General features: G+C 43.0%; 1 protein-coding gene across 10 annotated transcripts in view; it reads left to right on the forward strand.

Annotated features, from left to right (window-relative positions):
- DIS3L2 (DIS3 like 3'-5' exoribonuclease 2) overlaps positions 1–20,236 on the forward strand; it is a 342,664-nt gene that overhangs the window by 71,829 nt on the left and 250,599 nt on the right. For all 10 annotated transcript variants that reach the window (XM_059703557.1, XM_059703562.1, XM_059703561.1 and 7 more), the window contains one exon: positions 18,691–18,925. In XM_059703557.1, coding sequence (XP_059559540.1) covers positions 18,691–18,925 — 235 coding nt within the window. The remainder of the gene's footprint in view (positions 1–18,690; positions 18,926–20,236) is intronic.

The following is a 20,236-nucleotide window of genomic DNA, read 5'->3' on the forward strand; positions in this document are numbered from 1 at the left end:
GATCCTGGCTGGAGATCCTGGCTAGGCTGCTGATCAACTGAACACTGTCTCTGTGTCCTTCCTTCTTCGCCGACTCCGTCCACACCTTTGGGGACCCCTGGACCCGCTGGGGCAGGACCCCGGCAGAGAATGACCCATTTCAGATTAAGAGCTTGTCCTGACCAGTTTGGATCAGTGGATAGAGCATTGGCCTTCGGACTGAAGGGTTGCAGGTTCGATTCTGGCACAATCCCCAATGATTCACTCTTAATCATTGATGTTTTGATCGCTCTCTCCCTCTCTGAAATCAATTAAATAATATATTTAAAAAAATCAAGAGCTGGACAAGGTATAGAGTCAAATGGTTGCAGACCCAGATGCCATCCTGACTTGTTGACAGCAGATCCCCCATTCATGGGGCGTGTTGCACAGATATTCAGAAAGCAGTTAGGCAGTTGTTATGTAGGAGGTGGGTCCTTCTGGGACTTTGGGATAGGATAAAGTTCTAATTTCAGAAATGTTGGACTGTATTATTACAAACAGACTAGTAGATGCAGTCACTGGGCTGGGAGTTAAGGGTAGGATTTGATCCCTACACTAGTATTGGCTAGAGCAGTACTAGGAGCAAGAACCTTAGTAGAAAACAAACCCTAAGATCAGAATTCTGGGCCTTTTCTAGTTACATACAGAAAATTTGGAAATTCAGCTCTGGAATCTCAGATCTGGGAGGTGGGTTAAAAGCTAAGGCCTCCTATAGGAGGAGCCAAAGCTGTTTACTAGTAAATATTTCCTATGCTGCTTAATTGGGAGCTAGGGTGAGCAGTTTAGTTGATGCAACCATAGTGAGTGACCATGAGAAAATCAGAGTGAAGGAGGCCAACAGGAACATAGTTAAATTACACTCAATCAGGTAAAAGAGAAGTGTGTTAGAGAAGCTGACTAGCTGAAGAGTTAGGTTGAATTTCAAGTGAAATTTCTACTCATTGGAACCAAGCTTCTATATTCTTTTGTCTGAATATTTAAAAATATAGTAAGACTAGTGGCCAGGTGAACCAATTCATGCACATTGAAAGGAAATTAATTAGAATAAATATTTTAATATCACTATTTGCCCTTTCTCTGTAATAGAAGTGTCAACCAAATTCACGATCCACAATGACAGATTGAAACACACGCGTGTGATTGGTGCCAGCAAGCGCTTTATATATATAGATAAACTTGCTTAGTTAGACCTGCTTTCTGATGTAGCTAAACTTTTTCCAGCCCAGTAAAGCACCCCAACTTCTCTTTCAGGTAATTGTCAGGAACATAGCAGTAAATATCAACACAAAACAGATTATTATTGTAGCTCACGTAGGGAGAACAAAGGGTAAAATATTTACCTGCAGCAATGTTTGACTATATTCTGCGCAGTGAGAAAACCTGAAGTGATTTTCAAGGTCCACCATTTCTTTCTTCTTTTCAGTTGGGTCAAGTTTCTAAGCTTTCTCAATCTGTTTTCGGCTAATGAAAAGAAAATAGGATTCCACCAAATCTCCGGTCTACCTACTTCAGGACTTCTGTGAGGATCAAATGAGATGAAGCATGGGAAAACGCTTCACAGACATTTGGTTAAAGTGTAAAATGTTTCCACCTGGCTATAAGCAAGTCATGTTCCTGGGCTGAAGAAACTCTAAGAAGACTAGTTGCTAGGGTGAGGAAGCGGGCATTGCTACGTGATGTCATTACCCGGTGCCCACGGCCACCGTTTCCAGGCATGGCTGGGCTGTGGGCCTCATTTTGCGCCATGGGTCTTGGCAGCGTTGACTGCGATTTGGTGGGGTATCACTCCAGGGTGGTGGCGGGCCTGTGTCCCACTTGGGGGAAGCCGAGTGTTGCTTTGTGGGCACCAGGTCCACAGTGCTTTTTATTGTTAAATGGCCTATTGCTAGGGAGAGGAAGCCGGGCGTTGCTATGTGATGTCATTACCCAGTGCCCACAGCTACCATTTCTGGGCTGGGCTGGGCTCAGCTGTGAGCTGCATTTTGCGCCATGGGGTCTCGGCAGCATCTGCTGTGATTTGGTGGGCTGTTTCTCAGGGTTGTGTCAGGGCCTGTGTGCCACTTGGGGGAAGCCAAGTGTTGCTTTGTTGGTGCCAGGTCCTTGGTGCCGTTTCTCTGTAAATGGCCAGTTCCTGTGTTGAGCGTCTGTTCCCTGGTGGTCAGTGCATGTCATAGTGACTGGTCGGACGGTCGGACACTTAGCATATTAGCCTTTTATATTTATAGATAGCCTAGAATTGCCCTAACCGGTTTGGCTCAGTGGATAGAGCATCGGCCTGCGGACTCAAGGGTCCCAGGTTCGATTCTGGTCAAGGGCATGTCCCTTGGTTGCGGGCACATCCCCAGTGGGGAGTGTGCAGGAGGCAGCTGATTGATGTTTTTCTCTCATCGATGTTTCTAACTCTCTGTCCCTCTCCCTTCTTCTCTGTTAAAAAATCAATAAAATATATTTTTTAGATAGCCTAGAACTGATTTAATAATTGATATCCACTGGAAAATAATGCTATTCATTTATCCTCCAGGTATTTGTTGAATATCTGCACTATACTGGCAGGATATAGTAGAAATACATCAATCAGGCATTTTGTTAGCTAAGTCTAAATTTCTCTTGGGACAGGATTCTTTCACTTAACTTACAATGGAGCAAAGAGTATACATGAATTAAGGAGGGTATAGAAGCAGGAACAATTATTCTATATTTTCTAACATGTCTATTATACAGTTACTAAGAAAACATTTTTATTTAATGATTACTAATATTTTAGCAAGGGAATAATAGAAGTATGGTGGGTATTTTGGAAGAGCTTGGCACAGAAAGAAAAAAAAAATAACTTGAGTTTGGAAGAATACAGGAAGTGCTGATAGGAGTAACTACTCTTATTCTAAATTAAACAAACAATAGGAAAAATCAAAGTGCACATTTAATCTCTGGTTTTCAATGACTGTTCCAAACCTTCTATGGTCACACGAAATTGGTCTAGTACAGTAAATTGTTTCCTTTGACAACTACCTTTTCCTTCAAATGATTATTTTAAAGTTTTGTCTTCCAAGTTCTTTAAATATGCACCCATCATATTAGATTATATTTAATCCAATCTCTTATATAACACTATCATTTTGGATTATTCTTAATTCCAGTGGAATTAGGATTTCTTAGAACTGTTTGGTTTCTTGGCCTGGGTGGCAGGCCCAAAAAAGATTTGGAAGGTACTTAATGATGGAGAGCAAGGTCTTTGGAGCCTCCACCCACAGCAGTATGGTTGGTAAGGTGTATCTACTATGATGACCAGATTTTTCCCAAATTGTTATATACACAAATCTATTTTTAACAATCATCTTTTCTTCTTTATTATTGCCAGCTCTGGGATCAAATACTTCAGGTTCTCTGTTGCTTTAAACATGCTTTAAGATCTCTCTAATTCAAATTGAAATGTCTGAAATAAGGAATGTATCATTTAAGGTTAGAGTAGATTATTTGTGCTGGGAAACTCCCAATTAACATTTCAGAATTATTTGCTAGAAAACTAATTAATTCCTTCTTAACTCCATGGAGATAGTTTGATGAAATTCATGCTCATTGTAAGGAATGAGCCAATGTAGATAAAGTACTGATAACAATGTTTGCACATTATAAGTGCTCGAGAAATGTCAAATATTACTGTTGCTCTTCTTTGAAATGAGGATTGAGAGTCATAGTTTGGCCAAGATCACATAATAATTCAATTTTATTATTTTCTTCTCTTGAATTTACCACTGACAACATATACTCACAGCAGACATAAAATAATGATGTAAAATGTTGACATAAAATGTTTGTGATTTAATAAGCATTCCTTTAAAGTGTCTAAATTGCTGGACAGTTGTGTGGTAGGCAAGTCATACTGTGGAATGACATGGCTTATTCCTTACTCATGCTCCTTGCCCATCAAGATCTTTTAGAGTTTGTTTTGTATTATCTTCATTCCAGAGTTCCAGGGTGAATGGAACAGCTGCCAACAGGAGTATTCCCCTTTCCTGTGGCAGAAGGGAACAGAAAGAGAACTGCTTTGAGGGGAAGGACTAGGGTGGTTTTTGATGCTTTGAGTTTAAGGGGATAGTAGCACATTAAGATGGAATTGTTTAGAAGACATTGTGTTAGGTACTATATTCAGTGTTGGGATAGAACAGTGAGAAAATAGTAAAAAAAAAAAAAAGGTCCCTGTCTTCATGGAGCTTGCATATCACTGGGAATGACATCTTATCTAATAAAGAGGGAATATGCTAATCGACCCTCACGCTGTCACAAAGATGGCGATGCCCACACCCAATAAGGAGGGAATATGCTAATTGACTGCCCCGCCCTCAAAGATGGTGGCACCCACAGCCAGTAAGGAGGGGATATGCTAATTGACTTCCCCGCCCTCAAAGATGACAGCGCCCACAGCCAATAAGGAGGGAATATGCTAATTGCTGCCCTGCCCTCAAAGGTGGTGGCACCCACAGCCAATAAGGAGAGAATATGCAATTGAGTGCCCTGTTCTCAAAGATGGTGGTGTCCACAGCCAATAAGGAGGGAATATGCTAATTGACTGCCACACCCTCAAAGATGGCGGCACTCACCACCACAAGATGGCCAGCAGAGGAGGGCAGTTGTGGGTAATCAGGCCAGCAGGGGAGGGTAGTTAGGGGTGACCGGGCTGGCAGGGGAGGGCACTTGGGGGTGACTGGGCCAGCAGGGGAGGGCAGTTGGGGGCAATTGGGTCGGCAGAGGAGGGCAGTTGGGGGTGACTAGCCTGGCAGGAGAGCGGTTAGGCATTGATCAGGCTGGCAGGGGAGTGGTTAGGGGGTGATCAGGCTGGCAGGCAGAAGTGATTAGGGGGTTGATCAGGCAGGCAGGCAGGCAGGCAGGTGAGTGGTTGGGAGCCAGCAGTCCTGGATTGTGAGAGGGATGTCCGACTGCTGGTTTAGGCCCGATCCCACATCCCCTGAGGGGTCCCAGATTGGAGAGGGTGCAGGCTGGGCTGAGGGACACCCCCCCACCCCCCCGTGCATGAATTTCGTGCACCGGGCCTCTATAATAATGTAAATAAAATATCATGATTAGCATGCTCAATAGTGAGTGATGAGTACTAAAGTAAAAAAAATAAATAAGGAACACAGATAAGAATTTTGGGGATGTGATTGAGATTTTTAATAGGATGACCAAAGAAGGCTTCATTGAGAAGGTGACTTTGTGTAAGAATTGAAGGAAGTGAGGGAGTTATCCTTGTGGAGATCTTGGGGAACAGCAAATATGTGCCTTAATGTGTTCAAGGGACAGTAAAGAGGCTGAGCTGTAGAACAGTTGGAAGGGAGGTCAGAGGGCTTGTGGGGTTGGACTGTATAGGTTAGGTAGGGCCTGTGCATCAATTAGGAGTTTTAGCTCTGATGGAGGTGGAAAGCGTTGGAGGACTTAGAGTATTGACATGATATGACTTAATTTCATAGGCTCACTCTGACTGCTCTTTTGGGAATAGACTGAAGGGGGCCAGAGTAGAAGATCCTTTACAAGGCTATTATCTATATCCAGTGAGAGATATGATGCACCAGGGTGGTGGACATGGTGGCAGTGATGTAGAGTTGACAGGATGAGCTGACAAATGTGATAGTGTATGTGTGTGTGTGTGTGTGTGTGTGTGTGTGTGTGTGTGTGTGTGTGTGTGTGTGTGAGAGAGAGAGAGAGAGAGAGAGAGAGAGAGAGAGAGAGAGAGAGAAAGATGAATTGACCTAGAAGGATAATGGGATTTTTTAAGTAACTGGAAGAATGGAGATAGTTTGTTCTGTTCCTATTAACTAAATAAAAGGTACTTTTGGATGAACTACCTTAAGCAAAGTTCCCAATAACAGATATGCCGTTAAGAACCTCTGTAATATGTCTTTAAAAATGATAGTGTTTATGGTCGTATTTTATAATGAAAGAAGCTATTGGCAAGTCTTGTCAGGAACTCCCTGTGGAAATATCAATTGCTTTTCTTGGCTCCAAAGTATTTCCTGAACAGTGTATTATACTTTGTCCCAAGTGTGCCATTAAGGGATTTGAAAGTTTGTTCAAACATGTGTGGCATGTGAGTGCTGTCACTTAAGCCTGTCCAGAGGAGCCAAGAAACGAAAAGCAGCACCTAGGTGGACTTTAACATGCATTGGGACTGAACCAGATGCTCAGGTAGTAGGATGGGATGGGCAGTATCTCCTGTGTACAAAGTCTTCAGCCAACACTGCTCAACTAAACAGTCCTGTCAGCAGAAAGTGTGTGTGGACAGGTATATGTAAATCTTCTGGAAAACCTCCATTATACCCAGTTGATAGCACTGGGGAATGTAATATAATTTATTTGCTGGAACAGAATTTTCCGTGCTAATATAGACTTGCTCTTTTTTATAAGGTTTAAAATAGCACTCTTTAAAGATAGCTTTTATGTTCAAGGAAGGGCTTTTCTATGTCAGTAAGTGGGGAAACTATGAAATGTTTCGTGCTTGGAATTTGGGTAAGCCATATGTGATGGAAATGTTACTTAGCATTTTTATTTAGGATTTCATTGGAATTGTTTGGTTACAAGGACCCTTTCTGTGGATGTCCAGTTTTTCAGTGCATTAATATATTAATTTTAAAAGGAAGGGGGAGAAAAATCTAATATCAAATAGTTTTGAACGGCCAGATTCTTGATTCTGGTAAGTTCCAGTAACTGCAGTTGATTTAATTTACAGCTCAGTGTAAACGTTTCTCCTCCTCTTTCCCCCCCTTTCTAAGGGATAGATTGCTACTTCATGATTTTGTAGGAATCACAAATGTCCCTGCCAGTTATGCTCCGTTCTCTACTTTCTCTTCTTTATCTTGGCATTTGTGATTTTTTTTTTTGCTAAAACTGTTGTTTTCAAATTGGGTAATGGTGAAGTTTATGGTTATTTTGAGTTTATATTGAAATATGGCATTATAATTTAGGTATGAAGCTCTACAGTTATTTTAGAAAAATGCATTTATTTAAATGGCTTCCAGTTTTACTCAGTTGCATTTGTATTTATAGTTGCTTCTTATGGTGCTAAGTTTCAACTGCGATGATTAACTGATGACTCCTGTTCTCCAGACATAGTGGTTAATGGAGAAGAATGCAGTATCATGTTGACAAGCATCTCAGTTTAGCTGGCTCTTGCTGCTTGGTAGTTACTTTATTCATTTCTTGCAATTTTTAAAGAATATTTCTTTTACAGCTGATTTAAGTCTTTCTCATTCTCTTCATAAGAGAAAAGGAAACCAATATTTATTGAGCATTTTTATGTGCCAAACATTTTGGGAACCTCTGAGGAATATAAAAAAATGAATGTGACATGGTTTGCTGCCTGGTTGGAGCAAGAAACATGCAACAAATAAATGGAATATAGCCTGGTCAAGGAACCTTGTAATGAAAGAATAGTTAAGGAATAGCAATGGAACAAAGGAAGGAAAAAGAACATTTCTTAAGAGAAGGAAAGTAGTTAGAATCATTCACAGAAGAGCGAGGTCCTGAATGTTGATTATTTGCCAGGCAGACAAACAATGCAGAGACATTGTATGCAGTGTATGTTCGTGGTGGGAGCTGTTTGTGCAAAGCTCACTCTGAATCTCTTTGCAGAAAATCCCCCATAGGCATGTCCAGGACTCTGAGCACTGGACCTAGTGCCCTAGACCTGTGTGCTTGTCACAGCTCTGCTGTTTAGTTGCTGTGGGGTTGTGACATGTCTGAACCTGTTCTTTCCTCCGTGAGCTGAATATAATTATTCTCCTCTATATCACCTGGGGTCATTGTGTGGGTCAAATCAGTTAGTGTGTGTAAATATGAAGAGTGATAATAAAAGCCTTAGTGTTTATTATGATTAACATTCATAATTATATTCAAACTAGTGGCCGGTGCGTGAAATTTGTGCATGGGGCAGGGGGTGTCCCTCAGCCCGGTCTGCACCCTCTCCAATTTGGGACCCCTTGGGGGATGTCCGACTGCCACTTTAGGGATTGGGCCTAAACCGGCAGTTGGACAAACCTCTCGCAATCCGGGACTGCTGGCTCCTAACCACTCACCTGCCTGCCAGCCTGCTCGCCCCCAACTGCCCCACCCCCACTGGCCTGCTTGCCCCCAACTTCCCTCCCTGCCAGCCTGATCACCCCCAACTGCCCCCCCTGCCAGCCTGCTCATCCCCAACTGGCCCCCCCTGCCAGCCTGCTCGCCCCCAACCTCCCTCCCCCTCACTGGCCTGATCACCTCCACTGGCTCCCCCCACTGGCCTGATCACCCATAGCTGCCGTCCCAGCCTGGCCTAATCATCCACAACTGCCCTCCCCTCTTGGCCCCTATCCGCCTCTACCTCGGCCCCGCCACCATAGCTTTGTCCAGAAGAACGTCCAGAAGGTCTCCTGGAAGGTCTCCCAGTCTAATTAGCATATTACCCTTTTATTAGTATAGATAGACGCCTGGTGCACGAGTGGGGGCCGGCTGGTTTGCCCTGAAGGGTGTCCCGGATCAGGGTGGGGTTCCCCTTGGGAGGCAGGGCAGCCTGAGGGGCCTGTGGTGGTTTGCAGGCCAGCTACATTCCCATGGCGGGGGGAGTCCCCACTAGGGATGGTGCCGGCCCAGATGAGGGGCTGGGGCAGTTTGCAGGCCAGCCATGCCCCCATAGGGTGAGGGTCCCTGATGGGGGGGCATGGCCAGCCTGGGTAAGGGGCTGAGGGCTGTTTTCAGGCTGGCCACACACCCCCAGTGGGGACCCTCACCCCGATGGTGGCATGGCCAGCCCGGGTGAGGGACTGAGGGCTATTTGCAGGCCCCTGCCTCGGCGGCCAGCCTGGGCGACCCAAGCCTCCCTTGCGCTCAGGCCAGCTCTGTGACTACCGCCCAAAGGCTCCTCTTTCGGCGTCAGCCCAGGCGGGTGGGAAGCTTGGCTTCCTCCGTTGCCAGGGGCGACCCAAGCCTCCCGCCTGCTTCAGCTGGCTCCGTGGCCATCTTTGTCCTGCTAATTTGCATATCCCCTCCTGATTGGCTGTGGGGTGTCACGGAGGTATGGTCAATTTACAAATTTGTCTATTATTAGTGTAGGTGTTCTCTACTTCACTAACTCTTCTCCCTTGTTGAACCCCCTTTATTTGAGTCTCTTCTCAGGGCTCTAGTCTCAGCTTATCTTTTCAGTTGACTCTTGGCCCTGGTACACCTCACTTTTACTTTACTGTCAACCCATTGTGGTTAATTTCCTAATCTGGATTTCAGTCCCCCAGTATACTTTTCCATCTTCAGACCTACATTTCCAGCTGCCACCTGGATGGTCCTTTATCACCTTGGACTTCCTGAGTCTAAAGACTGAATTTGTTTCCCCTATACAAATTCACTTATTAAGCTCCCTCCCATGTTCCAGGAACCTAGGCTAATAGCTTTTTATATGTTATCTCAGTTTCCACAATAACCTTATGATATCGGATACTCCTGTCCCTATTTTAAAGAGAATGAAACCGAGATTCAAAGAGATTAATAGCTTCCCCGAAGTGATATAGCTAGTAAGCAGCAGAGCCATGATGCGAACCCAGTTTGTTGACTAGAATTCCTGCTCTTAAGCACTTTTTTTCTGCTTCTTCACTTCACTTGCTTTACAGTAAAGACCAGACTCATTAAGTTGGCATTCTGGACTCTTCATGTCTGCTTCTTCATCCTCCCTTCTCACTTTTACTGTACATTTTGGTATTACTTGCCTTTCCTAAAGGAAAGTCTGCATTTTATCTTCTTGCTTTTGCATGTATGTCCTTTCCCAGTTCAGTCTTCTCCTTTTCATGTATTCACCTATCAAAATCCAGAGGAGGGCAGGGCAGTGTGGTGGAATAAGCCAGGGCAGGAGTCAAGTGGGTCTGTTTTCTGCTTTATTTCACCGTCCTGATCTGTTCTAGAAAGGGCTGGTTCAGTTTACATTACCAGTAGTGTGTTGCTATACTTTTTTGCTAACATTTGCTATTGTCAGGATTTTAGTTTTTTTGCTCAAGTGTGGGTTAGTAATGATATCTCATTGTGGTTTCAATTTGTATTTCTCTCATGACTAATGAGGCTGAGCACCTTTCCATCTTTATTGGCTATTTCACATTCCCATTTTGTGAAATGTCTTTAAGTCTTTTCCTCATTTCTCTATTAGATTGTTTGTCTTTCATTGAACTTTATACATTCTAGACATGAGCACTTCTGTGACTTATCTTTTACATTATCTTAGAATGAAGGGAAAACTTAAATTTTTATTGAGTTGAATTTATCATTATTTTCTTTTATAGCAGTGCTTTTTTATATATTTCCCTATATATTTCCCTATATATTTTCTCATATTATTTTCTAAAATTCTGCCAGCCTTTTAGATTAGCATCTTCCTTAGCCATTTTCCACTCACGTGATTGCATAGTGTCTCTGACTCAGCAAATGTTCTTATCTTTGAAGGAGGGGGATTCTATGAGGCATTTTGCCATTCTGTTACTAATACAAGGTGTCTCCTCCTCTCTTGAGTCTCTCAACTCAAGATTTTGAGCTTAGGCCTCTTCCCTATAACTTTTTTAAAAAATATATTTTTATAGATTTCAAAGAGAAAGGGGGAGAGAAAGAGAGAGGGAGAGGGAGAGGGAGAGGGAGAGAGAGAGAGAAACATCAGTGGTGAGAGAGAATCATTGATTGGCTGCCTCCTGCATGCCCCACACTGGGGATGGGGATTGATCCCACAACCCAAGCATATGCTCTGACAGGGAATTAAACCTTGACCTCCTGGTTCATAGGTTGATGCTCAACCACTGAGCAACACTGGCCTGGCTTCTCTATTTCTTTAAATGGTAAGCTTCTCATAGCCTCCCCTCAACTTCATCCCTAATGGTTTTCAGGGTTCCTCCCAGTGCTACTGAAAAGGCAAGATTATTGCTCTCCATCGCCCAGAGCATAAGGATTGCAGCCTGATGGCGAAAGGGGATCACCTTTTCCTCATCACACTGTCACACCACTCTATCATTCTATTTTCCCTTCCAAGAGGAGAGTGTTTGTGCATGTGCATTTGTGTTTGGGGAAGGGAAGTTCAAGAAAATTAAATTTAGTATTGTATGCGCTATTTTGAGCATTTTTAATAGCTCCAAGTGACACTAAAATTTCAGATCAGTACTCCCCAGTTGGTCTCTGCCTATATTTTCAGTTTATTTTTATTAGCAGGATTTATGTGATGCTCATCCTACCCTGTTCATGGAACAAGACTGTGAGTGAAAATGTTTTATATGACCCAGCAATTTGATTCCTTCACCAACCCATTTCTGTCCTGTCCTCCAGAGACTAGACTAACTTTCTAAGGGAGAACTATAATCCCAGCTGTAGCATGCACTTGGAATAATAAGTGCAGTCAGCTGCCACACTGTATCAGAGTTGTAAAGGAAACCAGAGGAATTTTAGTCCTCAGTTAACCAGGTCAGTAATGTATCCATTCTCCACAGGCCCCACTCCTCTTACTCTGAGCCCAGAGCTCTCTAAAATATTGATCAATTTGAACTGGTAGCTTTCAGCACCCAGACCCTTTACTCTCCTTACTTGTACATTCTTACAGAGTATTTTCTCTCTATTTGTAGATATGCATTTTGCTGTGGAGGAAAGCTTATAGCTTCCATCTGATTCTCAGATTTAGGGATCTGCTAAACTACAAAGTAGGGGACCACTGAACTAGACTTTTCAACTTTTTTGAGGTTAGTCTCACAGGAGAAGGCTTCTTCACATATCCCAGGAAAATTTGGCTCCTAGTTTCTAACCCACATACTCTTATGTCTGGAAACTGTTCTGAAAGCTCTCTTGCATCCTGATGATCTTTTATATTTCTTTCTTCATTGTTCTACCCATTTATTCATCTGTTCATTCATCAGATATTGAGTACCTAGATTGATTATGCAAGTTGCTGTAGAAAATATACAACGATGTATAAGATATAATTGGTGAGCATATAGTCTTAACAGATGAGGGAAATCATATACATAGATAATACTAATATAGTGAAGAAATTGAGGAGTGCCATAGAAGAGATATAAATACTTTACTTTGAGACTTTAAAAAAGGGAGAATTTATTTACCTTGGACAGTGAGGGTAATGGGATGGGGAGGAACTGGGAAGACTATGTGGTGGATTCTGGGTTATAGAAAATCCAAGGCATTGGATAGGTCTTATGAGATGGATAGATAGATATGTGGAAATGTTAGATGCAGTGTGCCATCTCTGGTTCTTTATTTATTCAATGAGACTTGAGTACACACTGTGTCAGGCCTAACCATGGTTACTTCATGGAGTTTACAGTTTATCAGGAAATGCCGGGGTCCAACCCCAGCGGGTCCAGGGGTCCCCAAAGGTGTTGACGGAGTCGGCGAAGAAGGAATGACACGGAGACAGCGTTCAGTTGATCAGCAGCCTAGCCAGGATCTCCAGCCAAGTTCTGGTCTGGATCTCCAGAGAGGTTCTGCCTAGGATCTCCAGTCAGGTTCAGTCACCAGGTTCTAGTCAGGCTCTCCTGCCAATCTCCGCAGTCAGGTTCAGTCCAGGATCCCCTGCCATGCTCTCTTGCCAGGCTCCGCCTCCAGGCTCCGAGGCCAGTCCCTGTCCAGGATCCTCCAGCATGCTCTCTCCAGCGAAGTTCTTCTGTCTCTAGAGAACGTTCTGTGTAGGTTCTGTGCCTAGGCTCTGTCTCTCTTAGTCCTGTCTTCCAAGCCCTGTGTTCTAAATTCTGTGTCTGAAGTTCTGTCTTCTGTCTCTAGATTCTGAGTTCTGTGTCTTGCTGTCTAGTTACATCTGTATTTATACCAGTTGATTCAATCCTATCAATCTCTATTACAAAGGTTAGGGTGTTTCTTATCTCCATTCCAGGGAGTAAAGATTATGTAGCTTAAGCATGATTGTTCGTAGTTAAAGTGATTAATTACCCGCCTGGCACTTAGTTGAGGGGTTTTATTCCCTCCCTAACTTCAGGGGAAAATCCCTACCTGGGGATTCAACCTTTCTTGGAGAGGTGACCTTGGTTAAAACACAGCGCCAAGAAGGTGAGCAAACATATTAAGAACCGTATGCCATATATGCCAGGTCCCTTGAAACAGCAAGCATGGACCGGCTCCTGGCAAATTCCCCCTTTTTTATTTTTTAAAAGCAAGCATTAATAGGAAAAACCCAAAATGCTCTCTTCTATCCATTTTAAGAGTAGGATTGGCGCTTTCCGCTATTACCTGAGTCCTGATCTATCACCCCAGGGAGAGCTTGCCAATCCTGCACTTTCCCGGGGTGGGAAGGCTGCAGTGGGGTTAAGGATAAGGCTCCTTGGGCCTACCTTCTCCCATGCCTCTACATTTACCTTTCCGGCACCTTTCCTTCCTCAGAAAAGCATGGACGTATATCTTGTATAAAATGTTCCATCTGACTGGGAGTAACCTTAATTCCTCTGCTAGCAAGCATATGTGTTAAAAGATCAATACGGAGTCTTTTTTTCTTTAGACTCAGTATGGCACATCTTCTTAATCTAAAGATCAATACAGAGTCTTCTTTCTTTGGACTCAGTATGGCACATCTTCTCAATCTAAGAATCAATACAGAGTCTTCTTTCTTTGGACTCAGTATGGCACATCTTCTCAATCTAAGTTCTGTACTATCCACCTTCTTACCCCACTTATCCTCTGTAGGGGGGTTTGCAGCACCCTGGTGGAGTCCTATCCGTCCCGAATGTGGGGGTTCTCAATGGGGGGGGGCTTACCTATGGGAATCCTGTTCCAGGGGTTCCCAAAGGTGTGGACGGAGTCGGTGAAGACTATCCACCTTCTTCCAACGGTGGAGTCCGATCCGTCCCGAGTGCGGGGCGCTTACCTAGGGGTCCCGGTTCGGGCGCCATATGCCGGGGTCCAACCCCAGTAGGTCCAGGGGTCCCCAAAGGTGTGGGCGGAGTCGGCGAAGACTATCCACCCTCTTCCTACGGTGGAGTCCTATCCATCCGAGAGTGGGGCTTACCTAGGGGTCCCTGTTCGGGCGCCATATGCCGGGGTCCAACCCCAGCGGGTCCAGGGGTCCCCAAAGGTGTGGATGGAGTCGGCGAAGAAGGAAGGACACGGAGACAGCGTTCAGTTGATCAGTAGCCTAGCCAGGATCTCTAGCCAGGATCTCCAGCCAAGTTCTGGTCTGGATCTCCAGAGAGGTTCTGCTTCGGATCTCCAGCGAGGTTCTGTAGCCATGTTCCCTCGCTAGGTTCTCCAGCCAGGTTCTGTCCAGGCTCTCCAGTCAGGTTCAGTGTCCAGGTTCCAGTCAGGTTCTCCTGCCAATCTCTGTAGTCAGGTTCAGTCCAGGATCCCTTGCCATGTTCTCCCGCTAGGCTCTGTCTCTAGGCTCCGAGGCCAGTCCCTCTCCAGGATCCTCCGGCATGCTCTCTCCAGCGAAGTTCTTCTGTCTCTAGGCTCCGTGTAGGTTCTGTCTTCTTGATTCTGTTCTAAGTTCTGAGTGTTTCTGTCTTGTTACAACTGTATTTATACCAGTTGATTCAATCCTATCAATCTCTATTACAAAGGTTAGGGTGTTTCTTATCTCCATTCCAGGGAGTAAAGATTATGTAGCTTAAGCATGATTGTTCGTAGTTAAAGTGATTAATTACCCGCCTGGCACTTAGTTGAGGGGTTTTATTCCCTCCCTAACTTCAGGGGAAAATCCCTACCTGGGGATTCAACCTTTCTTGGAGAGGTGACCTTGGTTAAAACACAGCGCCAAGAAGGTGAGCAAACATATTAAGAACCGTATGCCATATATGCCAGGTCCCTTGAAACAGCAAGCATGGACCGGCTCCTGGCAAGGAAAGATGGACTCTGAATAAGTCATTTCCTAATTAATTAGTACATTCATTCATTCAATCAATCAGTATATATTTGAGTGGTTACTAAATGCTGTTATCAACTCTTGAAATTCAGCAGTCAGTGAGTAAAATAGATAGCCTCTGTACTCATAAAACCTAAATTCTATTTGGGAGACAGAAAATAAATAAGTATGTAATGTATTCGCAAGTAGTGATAAGCACAGTGATGGAAAATAGAGCAGGTGAGAGGGTAGAATAATGACAGCAAGATGGTGCTGTTTCAATTAATGTGATCAGGGAAGGCCTTTCTGAGAGGAGGATACTTGAACAAAGACCTGAACAAAATGAAGAGAGTGAGCCCTAGAATAACTGGGCAAAGAGTTTTCCAGAAAGAGGGAGTAGCAAATGTGAAAACCTCAAGATGGAAGTTTCAGTATTCTAGGATTATCAAAAAGATTTCTAGGATTGGAATATATTTTGCAAAGGAAGAAGTAGAAAATGAAAATGAAAAATAGATATGAGCCAGATTTGACAAGGCCTTGTAGTATGGTGATAGAAGGATGTTGGGAAGCTGTTAAGAGAAGAGCATGATCTGATTTATTTTTTAAAAGGATCACTCTAGCTCAGTGGTTCTCAACCTTCTGGCCCTTTAAATACAGTTCCTCATGTTGTGACCCAACCATAAAATTATTTTCGTTGCTACTTCATAACTGTAATGTTGCTACTGTTATGAATCGTAATGTAAATATCTGGTATGCAGGGTGGTCTTAGGCGACCCCTGTGAAAGGGTCGTTGGACCACCAAAGGGGTTGCGACCCACAGGTTGAGAACTGCTGCTCTAGCTGCTTTAGCCCAAAATGGAAACCAGGAGGCTAGTTATTGCAGTAGTTCAGTAAGGAGCTAAAGGTTGCCTGGATTTGTGTAGTAACAGTGGAAAGGTCAAGAAGATACATTATAAAGGAAGGACCAATGGGCTTTTCTGATGGATTGGATGTGGGGCATGAGAGAGAGAGAGCAAAGGGTAATGCAACAGTTTGGTGCCATTGGCGGAGAGACGGAATGCTGGGAGAGGAGTGGGTTCTCTTGTTTGAGGTTCCAACTGGCATCCAAATGAAGATTTAGTAGGGAATTGAATATAAGTCTGGAATTGAAGGAAAAGGTCGAGGATAGGCATTTAATTTAGGGAATTAATGACATATAGAGATATAAGGCCATAAAACTGGATGAAATCACCTAGGGTAGTGGTCGGCAAACTCATTAGTCAACAGAGCCAAATATCAACAGTACAACGATTGAAATTTCTTTTGAGAGCCAAATTTTTTAAACTTAAACCAAATAGGTAGGTACATTGTTATTAACTTAATTAGGGTACTCCTAAGGCTTAGGAAGAGCCACACTCAAGGGGCCAAAGAGCCGCATGTGGCTCGAGAGCCGCAGTTTGCCAACCACGGACCTAGGGGTTAAGTATAAAAGGATTTTCACCCTGGTGTTTAATGTGTTACTTGTTCCCTTTATCAAATCAGATTCAAGTTCAACTTATGGGGAAAAAGTACTTCACAGTTAGTTGTATGTACTTCCTATTATGGTACATGAGGAAGCTCTTTGGTTATTTTTCTTTTTAAAATATTTATATTGATTAGTGCATTCAGGTATTGCCACTCTGGTCCATCCTATGTAATAAAAGGCTAATATGCAAATAGACCGAACAGCAGAATGACTTGCTGCTATGATGCACACTGACCACCAGGGGGGCCGGTGCTTAACACAGGAGTTGCCCCCTGGTGGTCAGTGCGCTCCCACAGGGGAGTGTCACTCATCCAGAAGCCCTGAGCTAGGCTCACGGCTGGCGAGTGCAGTGGCAATGGCGGGAGCCTCTCCTGCCTCCATGGCAGCACTAAGGATGTCTGACTGTTGGCTTAGGTCCGCAGGGAGCGGGGCTAAGCCTTCAGTGGGACATCCCCTGAGAGCTCCCGGACTGCGAGAGGGTGCAGGCCAGGCTGGGGAACCCCCCCTCCCCGTCCAGTGCATGAATTTTGTGCACCAGGCTTCTAGTCTGTTATAAAACTCATCCCCATCAGGTTATGACTTATTGGTTTCAATAACCATTGATGATCATATCCTGAATCCATTATTTCAATTGGTAAAATGGTGGTATTGGATGTCTTTTTAAAAAAAATATTTTTATTGATTTCAGAGAGGAAGGGAGAGGAAGAGAGAGAGAGAAACATCAGTGATGAGAGGGAATCATTGATTGGCTGCCTCCTGCACGGTCCCTACTGGGGATTGAGCCTGCAACTTGGGCATGTGCCCTTCACCAGAATTGATCCTGGGACCCTTGAGTCTTCAGACTGGTGCTCTATACACTGAGCCAAACCGGCTAGGGCTGAATGTCTTTCTTTTTTTTAAATTTTATCATTATTGTTGAAGGTATTACAGATAATTAGCTCATACTCTCTGTGAATAACCACTTTACCTCATCAACTATTTGGTTAACATGAGACACAGTAAATGTAGGATAAATGCTTAGAATTTTCTAAGAATGACCACAGAGAGCCTTTGATAACTTCCTTATTTTCCTATTATGACAAGACGGTCCAGGATAATCTTGTTTATTTTCTATTCCAGACTTGAATTAGCCATTTCTCCACAGTGGTTCTCAACCTTCCTAATGCCGCGACCCTTTAATACAGTTCCTCATGTTGTGGTGACCCCCAACCATAAAATTATTTTTGTTGCTACATAACTGTAATTTTGCTACTGTTATGAATCGTAATGTAAATATCTGATATGCAGGTTGTATTTTCATTGTTCGCGACCCACAGGTTGAGAACTGCTGAAGGAATCCCACAAGCCTTACTCAACCAATATGGAATAATTTTAGAATACCTTTTTTGTATCCCGTGATCTTATGATGATTTCTGCACCCCAACATTTGTTCTATTCTTTTTAAAAAATAGATATTTTTATTGATTTCAGAGAGGAAGGAGGAAAGAGAGAGAGAGAGAGAGAGAGAGAGACATCAATGATGAGAGAGAATCATTGATCGGTTGCCTCCTGCACACCCCACACTAGGGATCAAGCCTTCAGTCTGGGCATATTGCCTTCACCGGTAATTGAACTGTGACCTCCTGTTTCATAGGTCGACACTCAACCACTAGACTGTTCTATTCTTGTGTGTGCTGAGATAACAGAATAGAATGAAAATACCTTTAAAATGCAGCATACTAATTTTAATTACACAGTTTCAAGTGACTTGATTTATTCAGTAATTCCTGCTATTTTATTGAAAATATTTGACATTGTGTAATGCTTCATTTTTATTGCTAATGGAAATGACTATCAGTTGTGTGCTTTCTATTGATTTCAGGCCTCAAAATGGTGAATTAAGGGTTTATGTTTTATATGAGTACATTTTGTAAGCTCTTGTTCACACTTTCGTTTTTTTTCATGTTATATTCTTGCGGCTTCACTGGGAGTTCAGTGATATGCTATTTTGAGTTCTTTTATCATTATCCAACCTACTCTTTGATCCATGTGATGAATCCTTATGCAGCAGCATGGTACTTCTCGTATTTGGGGTCTTTAGGATAGAGGGGATGAAAATGTACATTAGAAAAATGAGAAGTGAATGTGGCGTTCACCCTGGGCAACCTGGCACTGCTGGATTGATCATTTCCAATAAGGTTCAGAAAATAAAGAACCTTTTTCAAACTACATGGTGAGTGTCCAATGTTGGAGTCTCTGAATATGCAGTTTTTCCTTAGGAAAGAAAAAAGAAAAATCTGCTCTTTCCTTTTCTTTCTTTCATTTAGCAGAACTTTTCTATTTTCTTCAGGTAATTAAACCAGAGAGCAGTGACAAAGAAACAGAAGGTGCCTATGAATCAGATCTCCCTGAGGAAATCTGTGGAAGCCATCTCCTGCAACAGTCCCTGAAAGGCCATCATGACAGTCCTGATGTCATTATAGAGGCTCAGTTTGAAGACAGCGACTCAGAAGATGGACATGGCAACACACAACATGTTCTGGTTGATGGTGTTAAGAAACTCTCAGTTTGTGTTCATGAAAAAGGTGAGTACTGGACTGCTAGCTGACATTTTATTTTAGTAAATTAATCATGTTAGGTATTAGAATTCTCTCTGTGCTCCAGAATTAATCACACAACACATTTGGTATCTTCCCAATTTCTGACCTGTATCAGCTTTTAGGAAAGGAGGATCTTTGATAAACTTACAGCTGCTGGTTATGAGGAGGGACAGCAATGCCACTGGTGGTTTGTGTGGTCAGCGATGGATGGCTGTTGTCATTTCCTAATAGGCTTTGAGTTGTGTTGATAGCTAACCTGAAATTTCCTGTGATGAGGTCAGCCTCAACTTATGGTTGATATAAACAGAATTAAACTGATCTTTAAAATCCTTACTAAAGCACTTCATTTTATCCTGTATTTTTCTTTAACTCAATACATTTGAAAATTATTTATAAATTTGAAAATAATTTATTATAATTATTTTTGTAATTGGTGGTGGGAATGGATCACTTTAAATTTTTTTTTGATTTTTTTGAATTTTTGATTTTTTTATTATTATTATTATTAGTTAAGGTATTACAAATGTGTCCTCATCCCCCCCATTAACCCCCAACCTCCCCCCCCCCCCCCGCCCCACACACTCATGCTCCCATCACCCTGTTGTCCATGTCCATTGGTTTGGCTTATATACATGTATACAAGTCCTTCGGTTGATCTCCTCCCCTTACCCCCGCCCTCCCCTACTTTCCTTCTGGGGATTGATAGCCTGATCGCTGTTTCTCAGTCTTTGGGTCTGTCCCTTTTCATCAGTCTATGTTGTTCTCTATAATCCACAAATGAGTGAGATCATGTGGTATTTATCTTTCTCTGACTGGCTTATTTCACTTAGCATAATGCTCTCCAGTTCCATCCATGCTGTTGCAAAAGGCAAGAGTTCCTTTTTTTTTTTTTTTTTTTTTTTTTTTTTTTTTTTACCGCAGCATAGTATTCCATTGTGTATATGTACCACAGTTTTCTAATCCATTCATCTACTGATGGGCACTTAGGCTGTTTCCAAATCTTAGCTATGGTGAATTGTGCTGCTATGAACATAGGGGTGCATATATCCTTTCTGATTGGCGTTTTTGGTTTCTTGGGATATATTCCTAGTAGTGGGATCACTGGGTCAAATGGGAGTTCCATTTTTAGTTTTTTGAGGTAGCTCCATACTGTTCTCCACAGTGGCTGCACCAGTCTGCATTCCCACCAGCAGTGCAGAAGAGTTCCTTTTTCTCCACATCCTCTCCAACACTTGTTTTTTGTTGATTTGTTGATGATAGCCATTCTGACAGGTGTGAGATGATAACGCATTGTCG

The sequence above is a fragment of the Myotis daubentonii genome, chromosome 7, assembly GCF_963259705.1.
Source record: "Myotis daubentonii chromosome 7, mMyoDau2.1, whole genome shotgun sequence".
NCBI classification, from domain to species: Eukaryota; Metazoa; Chordata; class Mammalia; order Chiroptera; family Vespertilionidae; genus Myotis; species Myotis daubentonii.